The sequence below is a fragment of the Amblyraja radiata genome, chromosome 18, assembly GCF_010909765.2.
Source record: "Amblyraja radiata isolate CabotCenter1 chromosome 18, sAmbRad1.1.pri, whole genome shotgun sequence".
NCBI classification, from domain to species: domain Eukaryota; kingdom Metazoa; phylum Chordata; class Chondrichthyes; order Rajiformes; family Rajidae; genus Amblyraja; species Amblyraja radiata.
The window spans coordinates 2,362,849-2,384,518 of NC_045973.1; the positions used below are offsets into that span (position 1 = coordinate 2,362,849).

The 21,670-nt window shown below is 48.1% G+C and overlaps 1 protein-coding gene across 8 annotated transcripts in view; it reads right to left on the reverse strand.

Moving 5' to 3' along the window:
• erc2 (ELKS/RAB6-interacting/CAST family member 2) overlaps positions 1 to 21,670 on the reverse strand; it is a 569,575-nt gene that overhangs the window by 522,727 nt on the left and 25,178 nt on the right. For all 8 annotated transcript variants that reach the window (XM_033036569.1, XM_033036567.1, XM_033036568.1 and 5 more), the window contains exon 3: positions 19,608 to 20,427. In XM_033036569.1, coding sequence (XP_032892460.1) covers positions 19,608 to 20,294 — 687 coding nt within the window. In that variant the 5' untranslated portion in view covers positions 20,295 to 20,427. The remainder of the gene's footprint in view (positions 1 to 19,607; positions 20,428 to 21,670) is intronic.

Here is a 21,670-nt window from a genome sequence, read left to right on the forward strand (position 1 = left end):
TCCTGAACTTAGAGGTCACATTTTTAAACTCCTCTGTACGTTCTTCCCCATGGCAGGAGTGAGATGAGAGTGTGGCCAGGGTGGTGTGGGTCTTCGATGAGGCCGGCTGCATTTTTGAGGCAGCGCCTCGTATAGACCTTTCGATGGTCATGCCATAAGTGATAGGAGCAGAATTAGGCCATTAGGCCCATCAAGTCTACTCAGCCATTCAATCTGAGCGATCTCTCCCTCCGAACCCCATTCTCCTGCCTTCCCCCCATTACCCCCGACACCCGTACTAATCAAGACTCAATCCACCACTTTCTGAAATATATCCACTGACTTGGCCTCCACAGCCTTCTGTGGCAAAGAATTCCACAGATTCACCACCCTCTGACTAAAGAAATTCCTTCTCATCTACTTCCGAAAGGAACATCCTTTAATTCTGAGGCTGTGACCTTTAGTCGTAGACTCTTCCACTAGTGGAAACATCCTCTCCACATCCACTCTATCCAAGACTCTCTATCCAACATATTTGGTATGTTTCAATGAGCTCCCCCTCATTCTTCTAAACTCCAGCGAGTACAGGCCCCAGTGCCGACAAACGCTCATCATAGGTTAACGCACTCATGGGATCATTCTTGGAAACCTCCTCTGGGCCCTCTCCAGAGCCAGCACATCCTTCCGCAAATATGGTGCCCAAAATTGCCCACAATATTACATCAGCATTCCATAGATACATAGAAAGATAGACAATAGGTGCAGGAGTAGGCCATTCGGCCCTTCGAGCCTGCACCGCCATTCAATATGATCATGGCTGATCATCCAACTCAGTATCCTGTACCTGCCTTCTCTCCATACCCCCCAATCCCTTTAGCCACAAGGGCCACATCTAACTCCCTCTTAAATATAGCCAATGAACTGGCCTCAACTATCTTCTGTGGCAGAGAGTTCCAGAGATTCACCACTCTCTGTGTGACATCCCTGCATTAGTAGTCTAGCCCTCATAAAATAAATGCTAGCATTGAGTTTGCTTTCTTTACTACAGATTCGACTTGCAGATTAACTTTTTGGGAATCCTGCACCTGCACTCCCAAGTCCCTTTGCATTTCTGATTTCTGGATTCTCTCCCCATTTAGAAAATAGTCTACGCCTTTATTCCTATTAACAAATTGCATGACTCCACACTTTGCTACACTCTATTCCATCTGCCACTTCTTTGCCCACTCTCCCAACCTGTCCAAGTCCTCCTGCCGAGTCCCTGCCTTCCCACCTATTTCTGTATCATCCGTGATGGCGGGGAGGTCAGTGTCCACGACGGACCATGCAGTGTCCACCACTTTGGGTCATCTCCTTCATTCTTGGATGTTGGAGTTGCTGAACCAGTTTGTGATGCAACTTGTGGAAGAAAGTGCCAAAGTTCTACATAGGCGACGTTTCGGGTCGCGACCCTTCTTCTGACTTATGTGAGGGTGAGGGGGGGGGGGGGGGGGGGGGGGGGTTAACTCTGGTAACAGCCTCAAGCATAATTCCAGAAATGCACACAGTACTCGCGACGTGATCTAACCACTGACGAGCACAACTTCTCCCAAGTCAGGGGATATGGGGAGAAGGCAGGAACGGGGTACTGATGGTGGATGATCAGCCATAATCACATTGAATGGCGGTGCTGGCTCGAAGGGCCGAATGGCCTACTCCTGCACCTATTGTCTATTGTCCAACTTCATATTCTAGGTGTAAAGGTTAGCATTCCATTAGCCTTTTATTTTTAACTATTGGTCCTTAACATTGTAATGGCATGGATCATCAATTGTCTAAACACAAGGTCTGTTTAGACCTCTACAGCACAAGCCCATCGGTTTTGACCTTACCCTTTTAGGAACATGATCCATACTCTGTCTCGCCCTGTAACCGCTATCCTGAGTTTGTTGCCGATATCAAGTACTCAACATAATAGCTTCCCGATTCAGTCACTGGCTTGGGAAACAAAGGTTTATTAGGAAATTGAAGCTGGAAACTTTGGAGATGAGGCTTGGCAGGAGACACATCGCAGCAATCAATGAACAATGAAGATAGACACAAAATGCTGGAGTAACTCAGCGGGTCAGGAAGCATCTCTGGAGAGAGAATGGGTGACGTTTCGGGTCGAGACCTTTCTGTAAAACAATTGCCATTTGGTTGACACAATATAAAGGTTCCCCCAGCATGGGCACCCTTCCTCAGACTGAGAGTTAGGGGAGAGGGAGTCTAGAGATATGGAAGGGTAAGGTGTGAAAGTGACAGATCAAAGCAGATGCTGATAAGGAAATGCCGAATGGGTCATTGTTAGCTGAGGGTAGAAATAGTCGGAGAACTCGGGATCGGGAGAGAGAGAGAGAAAGAGGGAAAGCAAGGGTTACTTGAAGTTAGAGAAATCAATATTCATACCGCTGGGGTGTAAACTGCCCAAGCAAAATATATAATCTGCAAACAATCATCTCCAATGCCTTGGCTCAGATCCTGCAGCCACTGCAGGAGTCCAGAATATTATGATCAACAAAACATAATCAAAATGAGCCGGGCAGCGATCGTGACGGCTGAGCCCGAAGGTGCGCAGCAGCAGCGCCTTAAGTCCCTCATACTTATTAATGGCAGGCGGATTCTGCAGGTAAGGGAGCAAACGGGTGGCAGTCTCCTGGCTGAGCACCCCCACCACGTGGAAATAGCGGGTGGAATCCACAACAATCTGGCAGATCTCGAACTGGGCCTCGATGAGGCTGAAACCACACACGAGGCTGAACCGCCCAGAAAACGGGCAGTTTGAGTGAAACCGCGTTCTGCTGGGCGGGGTTGGCATCGAGGTTTACGGCGGCTTTCATGCTGAGATCCGAAAAACATTCGGATTGTCGGGGTCACCACAGAAGCGAGACCAGGCAGGTTGAGTGAAATACTTTTTATTTGCAGAAAACGAAACGAAAACTCGTGAAAACCGCCTGCCTGACTGAGCCTATAAAACACAGCTCCTGTCGCTGGGAGGAGCGCTGATAACTGGCTAAAAGCCCGCAAAGGAACCCCCGCGGTCTTGTGACCATGCCGACCAATGACGAGGGTTCTGACTTCCCAGCCCAACCACTAGGTGCTGCTACAATGCTCTCCACATTCAAGTCTAAAGCTAATGTCCGAAGTTGATGAAAGATGCCTGCCAACTGGTTCATGCACACAATGTCGGCTGACAACTGCAGCAATGAAAGAACATTTTTCACATCAATTCCTTGCAGCAAAGAAAGCTGAGCGGGGATCTTATAGAGGTGTACGAAATCAGAGAGGAATAGGCAATGGGAATCCACGGAGTCCGTTACCCAGAGTTGGGGAATCAAGAACAAGAGGACACAGGTTTGAGGGGAGAGGGGAAAGATTGAATAGAAACCTGAAGGGGCAACATTTTCCACTCAGACTGCAGGCATATTTGGAACATGCTGCCAGAAGAGGTGCGTTTAGGAAGGAACTGCAGATGCTGGTTTAAACCGAGACCTGAAGAAGGGTCTCGACCCGAAACGTCACCCGTTCCTTCTCTCCAGAGATGCTGCCTGTCCCGCTGAGTTACTCCAGCACTTTGTGTCTATTGCCAGAAGAGGAGGCTGCCACAGAAGGTAGTTGAGGCCAGTTCATTGGCTATATTTAAGAGGGAGTTAGATGTGCCCCTTGTGGCTAAAGGTGATCAGGGGGTATGGAGAGAAGGCAGGTACAGGATACCGAGTTGGATGATCAGCCATGATCATATTGAATGGCGGTATAGGCTCGAAGGGCCGAATGGCCTACTCCTGCACCTATTTTCTACATTTCTATGTTTCTATGTTGAGACATGTAAAATAACAACATTGAAAAGATCCTTGGACAGGTACATGGAGCGGAAATGTTTAGAGGGATATAGAGCAACTTAGACGGGACATCTTGGTCGGCATGGAGAAGCTGGGCCGAAGGGTCTGTTTCTTGTCTGTGTGACTATAGACATAAAAAGCTGGAGTAACTCAGCGGGACAGGCAGCGTCTCTGGAGAGAAGGAATGGGTGACGTTTCGGGTCGAGACCCTTCTTCAGACTTGTCTATGACTATGACTGATTTTTGTAAAACATATTAGGTCATCCACAGCTGCGCTGCAAAACGGAAATAAAAGAGCTCAGGGCACTATTCAAAGAAGCTGTTTCAGAAAGAACTGCAGATGCTGGAAAAATCTAAGGTAGACAAAAATGCTGGAGAAACTCTGCGGGCGAGGCAGCATCTATGGGGCGAAGGAAATAGGCAACGTTTCGGGTCGAAACCCTTTCGGGTTTCGGCCCGAAACGTTGCCTATTTCCTTCCCGACCACCTCATTACAGACATTGGAATATTGTAGGTGGACAAAAATGCTGGAGAAACTCAGCGGGTGAGGCAGCATCTATGGGGCGAAGGAATAGGTGACGTTTCAGGTCGAGACCCTTCTTCAGGCTGATGAAGAGGAAGCTGAGTGTTCTGCACCTTCTCACCACTACTGAACTTTAAACCCACTTTAGGAAGGGGATATTTTTTTTATCCATTCAATGTCACTGTGCTTAAATTGGCTGCTGCAAATTCTAAATGACATTAGTGGCCCCTGTAAAACATCCTGAACTTCATTAGCTGTAAACCTTGTGGCATCTGGAAGCAATGATAGGTAACATCATTATCACAAGGCCGCTCCTTTGTGGCTGGTGACCACCATTCCGGCTATTTCCCCACCCCCAAATATATAATTGATGTTACAAAAAAAAAAAAGTCCTGCTGTATTTTTGAAAGATGGATTTATTTACTGAATAACCTCCACTAAATGGTCCTCGACACAATAACCTCCCCACCACACTTGCAAAGTTCCTGGTGTGTGGAGTTACAGAGTCACACAGCATGGAAACAGGCCCTTCAGCCCAACTCATCCATGCTGACCTAGATCTAGCTGAATCTATTTGTCTGCATTTTGCCCATATTACTCTAAACCTTTCCTATCCATGCAGCTGTTCAAATGTCTTTCAAATGGTATTATTGTACCTGCCTCAAATACCTCCTCTGGCAAATGCATTCAATACTGTGGAGAATAGATGCAATACAGCGTGGAAACAGGCCCTTCAACTCAACTTGCCCACACCGGCCAACATGTCCCAGCTACACTAGTCCCACCTGCCTGCATTTGGACCATATCCCTCTAAACCTGTTCTATCCATGAATCTGTCTAACTGTTCCATTAAACATTGGGATGGACCCAGCCTCAACTACCTCCTCTGGCAGCTTGTTCCATACACCCACCACCCTCTGGTCTTCGATTCACCTGCTCTGGGCAAGCATCTACCCGATCTATTCCTCTCATGATTTTATACACCTCCATAAGATGACCCTCATCCTCCTGCTCTCCAAGGAATAGAGACCCAGCCTACTCAACCCCTCCCTACAGGTCACACCCTCTAGTCCTGGCTACATCCTCCTAAAGGACATGAAATAAACTTTGTTTTGCCTGTTTAAAAAAGCTTTCGTTATAAAATTATTTCTGAATGAGTCACCAAGACACTAACCATATACACATTAGCATAGTGCACCATCAATGAATAGCAGATGACCTTGGCAATGTTCATTCAGACATCATCTCAGGCTCCTTCCCTGCTAATGAAACCACAGCATCCTAATAATACACCAATATTGATTTTTGTGCAATAGGCTGACGATGCTGTCGTTAACCAGACGGACATATGCCATTTCCAGGAAGTAGAGACGCTGTAGTAAAAACTACGCTGAAACATAAAACTCAAAGAGTTTTATCGAAGAGCACACTGAGTGGTGGAACAGGGGTGGCACGAGACTCCGCAGATGCTGGAAGATGGAGCAAATCAAAAAAGGTGGGCAGCTGAAGAAACTCAGCAGGTCAGGCAGTCTCTGTGGAGGGATAATCCACAATAGACAATAGACAATAGGTGCAGGAGCAGGCCATTCGGCCCTTCGAGCCAGCACCGCCATTCAATGTGATCATGGCTGATCATCCCTAATCAGTACCCCGTTCCTGCCTTCTCCCCGTGTCCCCTAACACAGGCGACTATCTGCACGCTAGTCACAGAAACAGATCCACAATCACGTATTGCAATCGCTCCACACTCTGAAATCGTTCTCCTACAGCAACATCTCTTATTTTATTCCCTTATTATCTTGTGTCTGTACACTGCGAATGGCTCGATTGTCATCATGTATTGTCTTTGCGCTGGCTGGTCAGTACGCAACAATGGCTTTTCACTGTACCTTGGTACACGTGACAATGAACTCAACTGCACTATGTAATTGGCCTAGTGCTTTCATACTTCCTGCATCCAAGCACATCATTGCACATTACTTTCCTGCCCGAGTTGAAAAACAGTCTGAAGAAGGGTCTCGACCTGAAACGTTACCTATTCCTTCTCTCCAGAGATGCTGCCTGTCCCGCTGAGTTACTCTGGCATTTAGTGTCTGTCTTCTAGAATAGGGTGGGCAAACTTGTTCTGCATAGGGGCCGGGACGCATGTCTGTGAGTGGATGGCGGGCCACATCTACCACATGTACACATGGATTCCTCCCCCATCCCACCCCGGATGGCAGGCATCAAATCACGTGTTCACATTGATCCTGCCCCTTCGAGGACGCCACACGGAGCACTGGCCCCTGGTTACGGGCGCTCACCAACATGGCGTCCCTAGTTACGGGCGCTCACCAACATGGCGTCCCTGGTTACGGGCGCTCACCAACATGGCGTCCCTGGTTACGGGCGCTCACCAACATGGCGTCCCTGGTTACGGGCGCTCACCAACATGGCGTCCCTAGTTACGGGCGCTCACCAACATGGCGTCCCTGGTTACGGACCATTGCCTTGGCTCTGTCCTGAAGGTAGTGGCTCACTTATCCCCGGCCTATTGACAACCCCGATCCTGACTGTGTTTAAGAAAGAACTGCAGATGCTGGAAAAATCAAAGGTAGACAAAAAAACTGGAGGAACTCAGCGGGTGAGGCAGCATCTTTGGAGAGAAGGAATAGGTGACGTTTCAGGGTCGAGACGCTTCTCAGAGCAGCGTCGGCCGCTTCTGAAGAAGGGTCTCGACCCAAACTTCACCCATTTCCTTCGCTCCATAGATGCTGCCTCACCCGCTGAGTTTCTCCAGCTTTTTTGTCTACGTCCGATCCCGACAGTGAAGCCCAGACACAGAAGGTGCGAGGCAGTGCCGGCGGCTTTGCGCAGGATGCGGTACTGCCAGAGCTCGGCGCTCCTCGACAGCTCAACGCAGCTCCGCCATTGCGGCCGCCAACGCAGGTCTCCTTGCGTCCTTGCATCACCGCTCCGTGGCCTTGGGAGGTACCGGAGATGAAGGATGCCGGCGGGCCGGCTGATTTCGGGTTACGGGCCGCATTCGGCCCGGGGTCCGTAGGTTGCCGACTCCTGTTCTAGAACACCAAACATCTCTTTAATACCCTTTCCTACACTGTTTGCCAAGCGCAACAAACCATTAATGCTCAGGGAATGCATTTGCACCATCTAAAGTGAGCAAATTAAGATTCCCAAATCTCTCCAAGATTCATGGATACCTCTAGCATTCTAGATGATAACAGAATCGGGGCTCATGTTGTCCACCACCCCATGGTGAGTGAACTGACCTCAATCAGGTGAACGACAACAAACAGTGACAACGGCAGCAGCGCCGCGGCTTGGCACCAACCAGGACATGCGCCCTTTTTAGGGCGGGCACCTACAGATGTCGAACCAGATGGCATCACCCTGCTGCGGACTTCTGCTGCCTCAAACGCAAGAAGAAGATAACAGAATCCTCTGCTCCCATCCACACCCACTCTCACATTTCTTTGTGACATTATCTGGCGCTGCTGAAGACCAAGTCTCACGAGCGTCACCAGACCGAGGAACCACACCTCAACGAAGAGACATAGAGGGCTTGGGACTTTAGCAACAATTACCACTTGAACAGATACCCCCAAATAATGGCCATCCAACTAAGAATGCTCTCAACAAGAGACCAAACGTAGACTGGGCCATCGTTTCACTGAACACCTTTGCTCAGTCAGCCTGGACCAACCTGATCTCCCAGTTGCTAAACACTTTAATTCCACTTCCAATTCCCACACTGACCTTTCTGTCCAAGGCCTCCTCCATTGTCAGTGAAGCTAAATGCAAATTGGAGGAACAACATCTCATATTTCACTTGGGCAGCTTACAGCCCAGGGGTATGAATATTATTTTTTTCTCGCTCCAGGTAACTCCTGAATTCCCTCTCTCTCCATCCCTCCCCCACCTGTCACACCAGCTTCTCGTTCTCACCTAGCAAGCAGCTAACAACCTACATCAACTGACTCCAACTGGTCCAGAACGCAGCCGCCCGACTCATCACCCACACCAAATCCTGGCATCTCATCACTCCAGTCCTCAAACAACTTCACTGGCTTCCCATCTCCCACCGGATCACCTACAAAATCCTGATCTTCACCTACAAAGCCCTCCACCATCTGGCCCCCCCCATATCTCACTGACCTCCTCTCCCCCTACCAACCCTCACGGTCCCTCAGATCCACATCAGCCGGTCTCCTCTCCATCCACAAGTAGTCCAACCTCCGCAGTTTTGGGGACAGAGCCTTCTCCAGGGCAGCTCCCAGGCTCTGGAACTCCCTCCCCCAACTGATCCGCAATTCCGTGTCCCTCACCATCTTCCAATCCCGCCTCAAGACCCATCTCTTCACCTCTGCCTATCCTTAGCCCCACGTCCCCCTCCCTTTTCATCTGTGCATTAATTGCCTCATATTGTGTTTTGAATTGAATTCTGTCTTTACTTTGTGTACTAGTCATGTCTCTACTATTTATTTCATTCCCCTTACATGTTTTTCCTCTACCTGCTAAATTTTTGTAAGGTGTCCTTGAGACTCTTGAAAGGCGCCCATAAATAAAATGTATTATTATTATTATTATTTCCTTTATCATTGTCACTTTTTTGTATATCTTTAATTCATTGTTCCATACCTCTCTACATCATCGTCTATATCTCTCATCTCCCTTTCCCATGACTTTCAGTCTGAAGAAGGGTCTCGGCCCGAAACGTCACCCATTCCTTCGCTCCAGAGATGCTGCCTGTCCCGCTGAATTACTCCAGCATTTTGTGTCTATCTTCGGCGTAAACCGGTATCTGCAGATCCTTCCTACACAAGCTTTAACAATCCCAGTTCAAGGAGGCTTCACTAATCGCCAAAGCTAGTTTATTTATGAAAAGATAAATATAATCCAACCTCCTGCCGAAAATATTGTGTGCCTGGTCACTTTGGAAAAAATTCTGTAATTAATCTTCTAAAGTCAAACCTCTTGGGGTTTGTGACCAAGTTAAAGCTTAATCATTGCTCTCACAAGTGAGACAATGATTAGTCAAGGTCTTTGTGCCGAGGGGAATTGTTCATTCTATTGGGAACACAGTGGCTGTAGTCATCAGTTACAGAATGCTGCAACTACAATCTCACATTCACTTGATCTGGTGGATAACAAGGTGGACCTGACAACCTGATAAACACTTGTCTCTACCGGTGAGAACAGAGTCGCACAACCTGGAAACACAAACAGATAGAACAAAATGTTCAAAATGTTTCCACTCTAATCAGGCAAAGACCATCATATATATATATATATATACACCGTGTGTGTCTGGCTGTCTGCGTCGCTCTGTCTGTCTGCGTTGTTAAATTATCTGCCTCAGATGGCAGTGGAGGCCAGTTCTCTGGATGCTTTCAAGAGAGAGTTAGATAGAGCTCTTAAAGATAGCAGAGTCAAGGGTGCTGGCTCGAAGGGCCAAATGGCCTACTCCTGCGTGTGTGTGTGTGTGTGTGTATATATGTATGTATGTATATATATATATATATATATATATATAAACGTCACCCATTCCTTCCCTCCAGAGATGCTGCATGCCCCGCTGAGTTACTCCAGCTTTTTGTATCTGCACGCACATACATAAATGTAAATATATAAATAAATATAAGAGCAAATTACTCTAATAAGTAGTTCATTTTGCTATCCACGACGTATTTTCAGTGATTTAAATTGAAGGCCTGTATTGAATTGAAAACATATGCGGTAGAAGCTTGTGTGGACCTGAGATCCTGGGAGCGATGCCGTCTGGAGCTATGCTCCTGGTAGGGCCACCCATGGCGGTAAGGTCGAGGGGGAGGTCTCTGACAAAGAGCAATCCAACCAAGGCCTCAACGGTGGAACAGGCGGAGGACGATGGCTGACCTTAGTGGAGCGTCACAACGGCTGGGAAGGCGGATGAAGGTTGCGGCAGAAAAGGGTCTCCGGTCGTCTTGGGCTCCATGCCACTGGATCCTGACCCAGATCTGTCAAGGACCGTGGGGTGGCTGTCTGTGCACCAGTCTCCCCACGTTAAACAAAGTCACGCACAGGCGTCCTCCATATAGGGAACAGCACCCTGGAGACACCCATGGTCACCCATGACCGAAGAAATATCACCACACAGACTTCTGTAAAACAACAGTGATATTTAATTGAGGACAACACAAAGTGCTGGAGGAACTCAGTGGGTCAGGCAGCATCTGTGGCAAGCGATGTTTCAGTCTAGGACCTTACTTCAAACCCGAAGGTGAAGTCACCAACTCATTCCCTCCACTGATGCTGCCTCATCGACCGAGTTTCTGCAGCACTTTGCCTTTTGCTCCAGATTCCAACATCCGCAGTCCCTTGTGCCTCGATGATATTTACTCCCTATAATCAATTTGAAGACAGAGGGTTTGCAAGAGAGTGTTCAATTTTTCATAATGGTAGAATGAATGTGGGTAACTGATGCACAACATCAACACTTGGAGAAATGTGGGAATCATTAATAGACAAAAGACAATAGGTGCAGGAGTAGGTCATTCAGCCTTTCGAGCCAGCACCGCCATTCAATTAGATCATGGCTGATCATCCACAATCAGTACCCCGTTCCTGCCTTCTCCTCATACCCCCTGACTCCGCTATCTTTAAGAGCTCTATCTAGCTCTCTCTTGAAAGTATCCAGAGAACCAGCCTCCACCGCCCTCTGAGGCAGAGAATTCCACAGACTCACAACTCTCTGTGAGAAAAAGTGTTCCCTCGTCTCCGTTCTAAATAGGTTACCCCTTATTCTTAAACTGTGGCCCCTGGTTCTGGACTCCCCCAACATCGGGAACATGTTTCCTGCCTCTAGCATGTCCAAACCCTTAATAATCTTATATGTTTCAAGAAGATCCCCTCTCATTCTTCCAAACTCCAGAGTATACAAGCCCAGCTGCTCCATTCTCTCAGCATATGTCAGTCCCGCCATCCCGGGAATTAACCTTGTAAACCTACGCTGCACTCCCTCAATAGCAAGAATAGCACTTTCTTATTCCCTATATGGAATGTCCTTAATGAAAGATGAAATCTCAAGAGATAGATAATTTTAAAGCAGTCAGCCCAGATGTCAAACAGGCGATGCTCAGACCTATTGGGTACCAATTTGCAAAAGACTCAATGGACAAAAGAGGTCTACAAGAGTTTGATGTCACAAAGCCCTGCTTCACAGCACTACCGATGAACGAATCTAGATTAATTCATGATACCCAGCAAAGACAATGCATGCTTGCTCTCGTTGGAGCGCGTCTACCTCTTTTACACTTAACACTCTGCACTTTTGTCCCTCAAAACGGGTTAAAAAGTTCTGAATTCTGCACCAGAAATGAATGGAAAAGTTCCAATAAACATTTGATCGCTTGATCGAAGTGAACTGGAAAAGTTAATTGTTTGTTTAAATAACAGAAACGAGGAAAAAGTGCATGAAGGGTAAGCAAAAGGACAAATCAAAGCTAGCAACGATGATGAAGTGAAGGTGGTTCTCCAGCTTTCTGTATCTATCCGGTTCCAGAACTTCCGTCTCAACCCGAAACGTCACCTATTCCTTCTCTCCAAAAATGCTGCCTGTCCCGCTGCCCCAGCATTTTGTGTCTATCTCCAGTTCTTTCCTACACATGAATGGATGGATATGGCTGGCGTGTCGGCAGAGGAGACCAGTTCAACCCAGCATCATCTACGGCATGGCCATTGTGGATCGCACTGTTCTAAGTATGAACAAAAGAGTAGCATCTTAAATAGATGGCGCAGCGGTAGAGTTGCTGCCTTACAGCGAATGCAGCAGCGGAAACCCGGGTTCGATCCCGACTACGGGTGCTGTCTGTACGGAGTTTGCACGTTCTCCCCGTGACCTGCGTGGGTTCTTCGGTTTCCTCCCACACTCCAAAGACGGACAGGTTTGTAGGTTAATTGGCCTGGTAAATGTAAAAATTGTCCCTAGTGTGTGTAGGATAGTGTTAGTGTGCGGGGATCGCTGGTCGGCATGGACCCGGTGGGCCGAAGGGCCTGTTTCCACGCTGCATCTCTAAACTAAACTAAACCAAACCTGCAAGAATGAGTTAAATCCAGAAACTGAGTCTGGGAAACATTATTTTTCCACACTTTTCCATTCATTTCTGCCACAAATCTCACGTAAGGATTACAGCACAGAGGTAACCCATTCAGCTTAACCAATGGTATGTTTACGTAGACAAATTGATTGATAAAAATGCACCTGAAATAAATTTCAAACATTTTCATGATGTGAATGGTTGAAATTTTTTTGACAGCAGAATGTCTAAGGGGGGGCATGGTGGCGCAGCGGTAGATTTGCTGCCTAACATCGCCAGAGACTTGGGTTCCATCCTGACTACGGGTGCTGTCGGTACGGAGTTTGCACGTTCTTCCTGTGACCACGTGGGTTTTCTCCAAGATCTCCGGATTTCACCCACAGTCCAAAAGACGTGCAGGTTTGTAGGTCCATCACTCAGCGGGTGCAGCAGCATCCATGGAGCGAAGGAAATAGGCAACGTTTCGGGGCCGAATCCCTTGGGAAATAGGCAACGTTTCGGGCCGAAACCCGAGGGTTTCGGCCCGAAACGTTGCCTATTTCCTTCGCTCCGTGGATGCTGCTGCACCCGCTGAGTTTCTCCAGCACTTTTGTCTACCTTCGATTTTCCAGCATCTGCAGTTCCTTCTTAAACAGGTTTGTAGGTTAATTGTCTTCAGTAAATTGTAAATTGTCCGTATTGTTTAGGATGGTGTTAGCGTACGGGGTGATCGCAGGTCGGCGCGGAACCGGTGGGCCGAAGGGCCTGTTTCCGTGCTGTATCTCTAAAGTCTAAAGAAAAATCTAAAGGAAACGTTATCCCTTTCCAACCATGGTTCAGTATCACCATTACTGACCACATCCTGAACCACAAGACTGACTGCCAGACTGAGCCAATATATAAAATCAATGTGAGGGATAGACTTACTCAACATCATCCTCAACATCCTTCCTGCTACCTTTACAAACCGCAATGACAAAAATGACACGAATTAACTCCCTTCTTCATAATTAAAACAAAAATCATCCTATGTCGTACCTCAGACGGATTCAGACAACGGTTCAATGGTTTCGTTATTATCATGGGTACCAAGGTACGGTGAAGTTACCTGTAGGAAGGAACTGCAGACGCTGGTTTAAATCGAAGATAGACACAAAATGCTGGAGTTTCGAACGGAGATGAGGAAACACTTTTTCACGCAGAGAGTTGTGGAATTCTCTGCCTCAGAGGGCGATGGAGGCCGGTTCTCTGGATACTTTCAAGAGAGAGCTAGATAGGGCTCTTAAAGATAGCGGAGTCAGGGGATATGGGGAGAAGGCAGGAATGGGGTACTGATTGGGGATGATCAGCCATGATCACATTGAATGGCGGTGCTGGCTCTAAGGGCCGAATGGCCTCCTCCTGCATCTATTGTCTATTGTAACTCAGCGGGACAGGCCGTATCTCTGGATGGAAGGAATGGGTGACGTCTTGGGTCTGAAGGAGGGTCTCGACCCGAAACGTCACCCATTCTTTCCCTCCGGAGATGCTGCCTGCCCCGCTGAGTTACTCCAGCACTTTGTGTCGACAGTGAAATGCTTCTTCTGCATACAAGTCTGCAAGACTTTCCCCATAAATAAGCCCGCTGATTCTGAGGCACCATTTTACAAAGGACACATGAGAGCCACTTTAACTTGTAGCGGCCATCATGAGTTAATTGCAAATCTATCACAATCTATGGCCCAGACACACAGTGGCTATCTGACCGCCGTTAACATTAAGTCAGTGGGAACAACCTATTTACTGGCAGTTCAGTAAACCATCCAAGAGAAAAATGACGACACTTAAAACTAAGGAACAACCATTGGAAGGCAATGTAGATGATAAGCATCGCAATGAATGTGCTGTCGAGCTCAGCAATCTTGCAGTTACCAGCAGTAGTAGATAATGAAACAACTAATAGGAAGAGAGGGAGATGGCACAAACCCAGCAGGTGCGATAAGCTGAGGTATATTTTGTCCATAACTACCAAATACATGACCCAATTTTTCCCACTTGTGTGTCCACACCTTCAGAGAACACAATCAAAAAAATGCCAAGAGCAGCACAAAGTCAGCGGATCCCGCCAACACCTCTAGAAACAAGGAACTGCAGATGCTGGTTTACAAATGATGACACAGAGTGCTGGAGTAACTCAGCGGGTCAGGCAGCATCTCTGGAGAACATGGATAGGAGACGTTTTAGATCAAGACCCTTCTTCTTTTGCCTGTCCGTCACCTATCCATGTTCTCCTGAGATGCTGCCTGACCCACTGAGTAACTCCAGCACTTTGTGTTTTCTTTTGTAAAACAGCATCTGCAGATCATTTCTACATTTGAAGAAGGTTCCCAACCCAAGCCGTCATGTATCCATGTTCTCCTGAGATGCTGCCTGATCCACAGAGCTACTCCAACACTCTGTATCTTCTGACAACAACTCTGCTACACTAGAGGCTTGTGCTTCAGATCAAACTGTTGTGCAAACTCTCCAGTTGAAGTACACCTCCAACTCTGACATCAGTGGCTGTATGGTGGCATGGCGGGTAGAGCAGCTGCCACTCAGCACCAGAGACCCAGGTTCAATCCTGACCTTGGGTGCTGTCTGTGTGGAGTTTGCACGTTCTCCCTGTGAGGGTGTGGGTTTCCTCCAGGTGCTCCGGTTTCCTCCCACATCCCAAAGACGTGCGGGTTTGTAGGTTAATTGGCTTCTGTAAATTACCCCAGTGGGATAATATAGAACAAGTGTGAACGGGCGATCGATGGATGGCCGGCGTGGACACGCTGGGTCTGTTGTCACCGTTGTATCTCTAAACTAAACCTGCTCCAACTGGACAATCGCCACGGGTTGAAAGGGCGACAAAAAGCAGGACATGTGCACTCAGCTAATTACTGGTGACCATCCAACAAAATGACAGAAGCAATTGTAAATCATGTCAATAACGCCAGTCACTACTCAAGCCCATTTAGACTCTGCAAGGACTACTATATAACCATATAACAATTACAGCACGGAAACAGGCCATCTCGACCCTTCTAGTCCGTGCCGAACTATGCTAAAGATAACCTCAGAAGATCAATACCAACATCAGAAGATCAATCTCAATTGCGGTGCTGGCTCGAAGGGCCGAATGGCCTCTTCCTGCACCTATTTTCTATGTTAATAAACTAACTGAACTCAAGAGGGAAGATAAAGGTGACAACATCCAAGCAGTATTTCACCCCAGGTGAGGGGAATGGACATAGCGGATGCACAGAACCTTTTATGTAGGGGGGAGGAATCAAAACCAAGAGGACATATGTTTAGAAACATAGAAACATAGACAATAGGTGCAGGAGTAGGCCATTCGGCCCTTCAATATGATCATGGCTGATCATCCAAATCAATATACCATCCCTGCCTTCTCTCCATACCCCCTGATCCCTTTAGCCACAAGGGCCACATCTAACCCCCTCTTAAATCCAGCCAATGAACTGGCCTCAACTACATTCTGTGGCAGAGAATTCCACAGATTCACCACTCTCTGTGTAAAAAATGATTTTCTCATCTCGGTCCTAAAACTTATCCTTAAACTGTGACCCCTTGTTCTGGACTTCCCCAACATCGGGAATAATCTTCCTGCATCTAGTCTGTCCAACCCCTTAAGAATTTTGTAAGTTTCTATAAGATCCCCCCTCAATCTTCTAAATTCTAGCGTGTACAAGCCGAGTCTATCCAGTCTTTCTTCATATGAAAGTCCTGCCATCCCAGGAATCAGTCTGGTGAACATTCTCTGTACTCCCTCTATGGCAAGAATGTCTTTCCTCAGATTAGGAGACCAAAACTGTACTTTAAGGTGAGAGGAACAAGTTTTAATATGAACCCCAGGAGCAACTTTTTCCACACAGAGGGTGGTGGGTTTTTGGAACGAGCTGCCAGAGGAGGTAGTTGAGGCAGGTACTATAACATTTGTACAGGTACATGGATAGGAAAGGTTTAGTGGGATATGGGCCAAACACAGCAAATGGGACCAGCTTAGATTTGGGCTGAAGGGCCTGTTTCAGTGCTGTTGACTCTGTGACTCCAAATGTGACTTCAAGGAGCCCGAGTAAAATTGAATTCAATATGACTCAGTTAAAAAAATGCTGTCAAATCTCAGAAGTACCAAGCTCAATTAAAAACATTTAATATTTAAGAAGGAACTGCAGATGCTGGAATATCGAAGGTAGACAAAAATGCTGGAGAAACCCAGCGGGTGCAGCAGCATCTATGGAGTGAAGGAAATAGGCAACGTTTCGGGCCGAAACCCTCGGGTTTCGGCCCGAAACGTTACCTATTTCCCAAGGGATTCGGCCCCGAAACGTTGCCTATTTCCTTCGCTCCATAGATGCTGCTGCACCCGCTGAGTTTCTCCAGCACTTTTGTGGACCAAGCTCAATGAAAAGCATCCCTGGCTTCTGAAGACTAATCTCAGCCTCTTACCCCCCCCCCCCCACCCCCCACCTCCTACATTCACCGCACAATCCACACTACCGCCAATTGCTTCAATGACTTTCAGTCCCCGTGGTCAGAGTAAGCAGATGTTGACTGATGAGTTGTATACACAACACTTCCTACAAAGCCACAAGCTGGACTCAGTTGCTACTTAACCATGGACATCGTTCAGGTTTAATTTAATAAATCATAAGCTTTGACGTGACACAAATGCCAGAAGATGATGATCTCTGATATAATAGTCTACCGACCTTCCTTTTCACCGTCATTGAAGGTCACAAACTCGCATCCCGAGACTTGTATTCGTAGGTCTACAGGCCTTTGCTAACATTACAGTGACTTACACAGGACAGTTTCTTCCCGGCTGTTATCAGACAACTGAACCATCCTATCAACAACTAAAGAGTGGCCCTGAGCTATCATCTCCTTCGTTGGAGACCCTCAGAATAGCTTTAATCAGACTTTGCAGGACGTTATCCTGCACAAAACGTTATTCCCTTCATCCTGGTGAACATCTTGATTGTAAATCATAAATAGTCTTTCCCCTGACTGGATAGCATGCAACAAAATCACTTTTAACTGTACTTCTCCAATTTCAGGTAGTCCTTGCTTTCTCCCTCCTTCCCCTCCCCTTCCCAGCTCTCCCACAGCCTCCACCTCTTCCTTTCTTCTTTCCGCCCCCCCCCCCCCCCACCCCCACATCAGTCTGAAGAAGGGTCTCGACCCGAAACGTCACCTATTCCTTCGCTCCAGAGATGCTGCCTCACCCGCTGAGTTTCTCCAGCATTTTTGTCGACCTTTAACTGTACCTCGATGCACATGACAGACAAAACTAAAACAAAACTACACTAAACATGATGCTTCCCTATTATGGAACACGGTTGAGAATGGGTAATCTGTTGGAAAGGACTCATCTCCTCACTCTCCAAAACTTTCATAGAAGACATCTTAGGACAAATGAGATCCATTCATGCAACTCAATATCAATGAGGTCAAATCAGCCTCTGGACACATCTAAAATATTTATTACCAGCCCCCCTTGCGCAGTCTGGATTTCACGCATACCACTCTGAGATATCAGCAGTGTTTCACTAAAGATTGCAAGATGCTGCAGGGAGTTGGGAATGCTGATCCATCGAGCAAACTACCCTCCCCTCATCCTCCAAACCAATCAACTCCATCTACACCACCCTCTCACAGAAAAGCGGCCAGCATAATCAAGGACCTGTTAACCCCAAGTCACTCGCTCTTCTCCCCTCCCCTCTAGGGCAGAAGATAAAAAAGCTGGAAAGCACCAGATTCAAGGACAGGTTCTTCCCTGCTGTTATCAGACTTTTGGATGGGTAACTCATATGTTAGGGATGAATTTCATGGGCTTCCAATCTACCTTGTTGCGGCCCTTGTACTTTTTTTTTAAATCTGCACTTTCTCTGTAGCTCCAACACTATACTCTGCACTCTGTTTATTTTCTCTTTTTCACTGCCTGGTACACTCATGAACAGTGTGATTTGCCCGGATGGCACGTAGAATACAATTTTTCATTGTATCGTGGTACATGCGGCAATAATAAGCCAATACCTAAATATTTCCCAAACTCCTGATCGCTACTGTGTGCAGAATAAAGGGCCTGTCCCACTGTATGAGGTAATTCAAGAGTTCTCCCGAGTTCTCCCCTGATTCGAGCTCGAGTTATGTACGTAGCGGGTACGTAGGAGCTTGTGGATGTCACGTAGCGGTTCGTATGAGTAACGGTAGGGACTCGGGAAATCCGGTAAACTCGTGCCGCTTTTTCAACTGTGAAAAATGTCCACGAGTAAAAAAAATACTCGTGATGAAAAAAATGGTTACTTTTTACCCGTACGAGCTCCTACGTACATTACACGAACTCGAATCAGGGGCGAACTCGGGAGAACTCTTGAATTACCTCGTACAGTGGGAAAGGCCCTTTAGGGTAGCAAGAGCATCAAAACACCTTGCTATCCTTGGTACCACCCAAAGTGCTACTGCCAGCGCTTGGCTTGGCCAGCTCTTGGACAGCTCTTGGACAGCTCTTGGACAGCATTTGGACAGCTCTTGGACAGCTCTTGGACAGCTCTTGGACAGCTCTTGGACAGCTCTTGGTCAGCTCTTGGTCAGCTCTTGGACAGCTCTTGGACAGCTCTTGGACAGCTCTTGGACAGCTCTTGGACAGCTCTTGGACAGCTCTTGGACAGCTCTTGGACAGCTCTTGGACAGCTCTAGGACAGCTCTAGGACAGCTCTAGGACAGCTCTAGGACAGCTCTTGGACAGCTCTTGGACAGCTCTTGGACAGCTCTTGGACAGCTCTTGGACAGCTCTTGGACAGCTCTTGGACAGCTCTTGGACAGCATTTGGACAGCATTTGGACAGCTCTTGGACAGCTCTTGGACAGCTCTTGGACAGCTCTTGGACAGCTCTTGGACAGCTCTTGGACTTCTGCACCCTTTTGAGCTTAATGACAGCATGGTTCCAAACAACATTCAGATCTGGTGTGAGGGTGGGATGAAGAGCAGACATGCATCTTTATTGTGCAGAGTAATGAGGAACTCTATTCCAACTGAAGGTGGTTTGGGCTCAGCCTGGTGGCTGGATATGACTAATTGTACGGTTTGGCAAGGATTGGCGTAATGTCGGAGTTAAATGGCAGTGGGCAGGTCACAGTAGGTGGATGGTGGAATCAATGATACCTGACTTTCCTCGTGTGATACTCTCATCTGTTCCCTCAGCAACGACATGCGCGCTGCTTCTTCTTTCCTCAGCACTCGCTCCTTCTTCAGCTCGGGGCTCCAGAAGGTTTTGATGCTGTTCATGGACGAGCCCAGCTTGGTGTCTTTGATGTCCAGTTCCTTGCGGAGGGTGTCGTTCTCCCGCTGCAGGTCCTTGAGCTGCACCTGCAGGTCGATGAGGGTGCTGTCACGGACCTGCCTCAGGGTGGAGGAGGGGACCTGGTGGAGGTGGTGGTGGTGGTGGTGAGGGGAGGGGGTGACCAGGTGAGCCGGCGGGTGGTGGTGGTGATCGGCGAAGGACAGGGCGTCCACGCCGGGAGGTAGCCCGGCCGAGGCGATGTTGGGACTGCTGCCCATGGCCGTGACCCGACCTCCGTACGTTGCCCGGTTGGTGGCCCTGCCCAGGGTCATGGTCCCTTTGGGAAAGCTAGTGGAGGCCACGCCCTCGTGGTCGCTCAGGTACATGGGCCCCGAGGTAGCGTAGGCAGCGTTCATTGACTGGATGTTCTCCATCGACAAGGTTTTCCCGGCACCCCCCGTTCCGCTGCTGTTGGTCCTCCGGTGCCCCAGTCGCGGGGAGCGGGGAAGCCGGGGAGACCGTGACGGGCTGCCTTCCACATGGCCCACGGTCCGAGAGCTACCGTACATGGCGGCTCTGGACGGGTCAAGGAGCACACGCAGTCGGGGATGGCCGGGAGAAGGAAGCAGTCAGTCAACGCCTCTGCTGCCTCTTGAAGCTTGTTACTGCGTCTCCATGAGTGGCTGGAGGCAAGGCCTGGACCTGAAACATGCAAAACAATAGAAAGTTAATCATATGGGTGGCAACGTAAAAATACGGAAACACAAATGGCTGGAATAACTTGGCAACTCAGGCAGCATTCTGGACCCTTTAATTTAGAGTCACACTCCATACAGTGTAGAAACAGGCCCTTCGGCCCAACTTGCCCACACCGGCCAACAAGCCAGCTACACTAGTCCCACCTGGCAGCATTTAGTCCATATCGCTCCAAACCTGTCCTATCCATGTACCTGTCTAGCTGTTCCTTAAATGTTGGGATAGTCCCAGCCTCAACTACCTCCTCTGGCAGCTTGTTCCATGCACCCACCACCCTGTGTGAGAAAAAGTTACCCCTCAGATTCCAATCAAATCTTTTCCCCTTCACCTTAAACCTATGTCCTCTGGACCTCGATTCACCCACTCTGGACAAGAGACTGTGCATCTACCTGATCTATTCCCTTCATGATCTTATACACCTCTATAAGATCACCCCCTCGTCCTCAAAATGTTTACAAAAGCAACACGAAACATGCCCTTCGCCCCATTGAGTCCACGCCGGCTATTGATCACCCGTTCCCACCAGTTCTGTTATCCCATTTTCCATCCACTCAATATACACTAAAGGCCCTGTCCCACGGTACAAGCTCATTCAAAGAGTTCTTCCGAGTTTGTCCTGATTCAAACTCAGAGATTTATGGTAATGGCCACTCGTAGGTACTCGGGGCTCTCGTGGACATTTTTCAACACAGTGAAAAATCTTCACGAGTCTTCCCGAGTTTACCGCATTTCCCGAGTACCTGCCGTTAGCGTTACGAGCCGCTATGAGATGTCCCCGAGCTCCGACTCGGGAGAGCTCTTGGAATGAACTCGTACAGTCGGACAGGGCTTTGAAGGCAATTTACAGAGGCCGATGAACCTATAAACCAGGGTACACAAAAATGCTGGAGAAACTCAGCGGGTGCAGCAGCATCTATGGAGCGAAGGAAATAGGCAACGTTTCGGGGCCGAATCCCTTGGGAAATAGGTAACGTTTCGGGCCGAAACCCGAGGGTTTCGGCCCGAAACGTTGCCTATTTCCTTCGCTCCATAGATGCTGCTGCACCCGCTGAGTTTCTCCAGCATTTTTGTCTACCTTCGATCTTCCAGCATCTGCAGTTCCTTCTTGAACAACCTATAAACCAGCACTTCTTTGGGATGTGGGATGAATCCAGAGCACCCGGAGGAAATCCACGCGGTCACAGGGAAA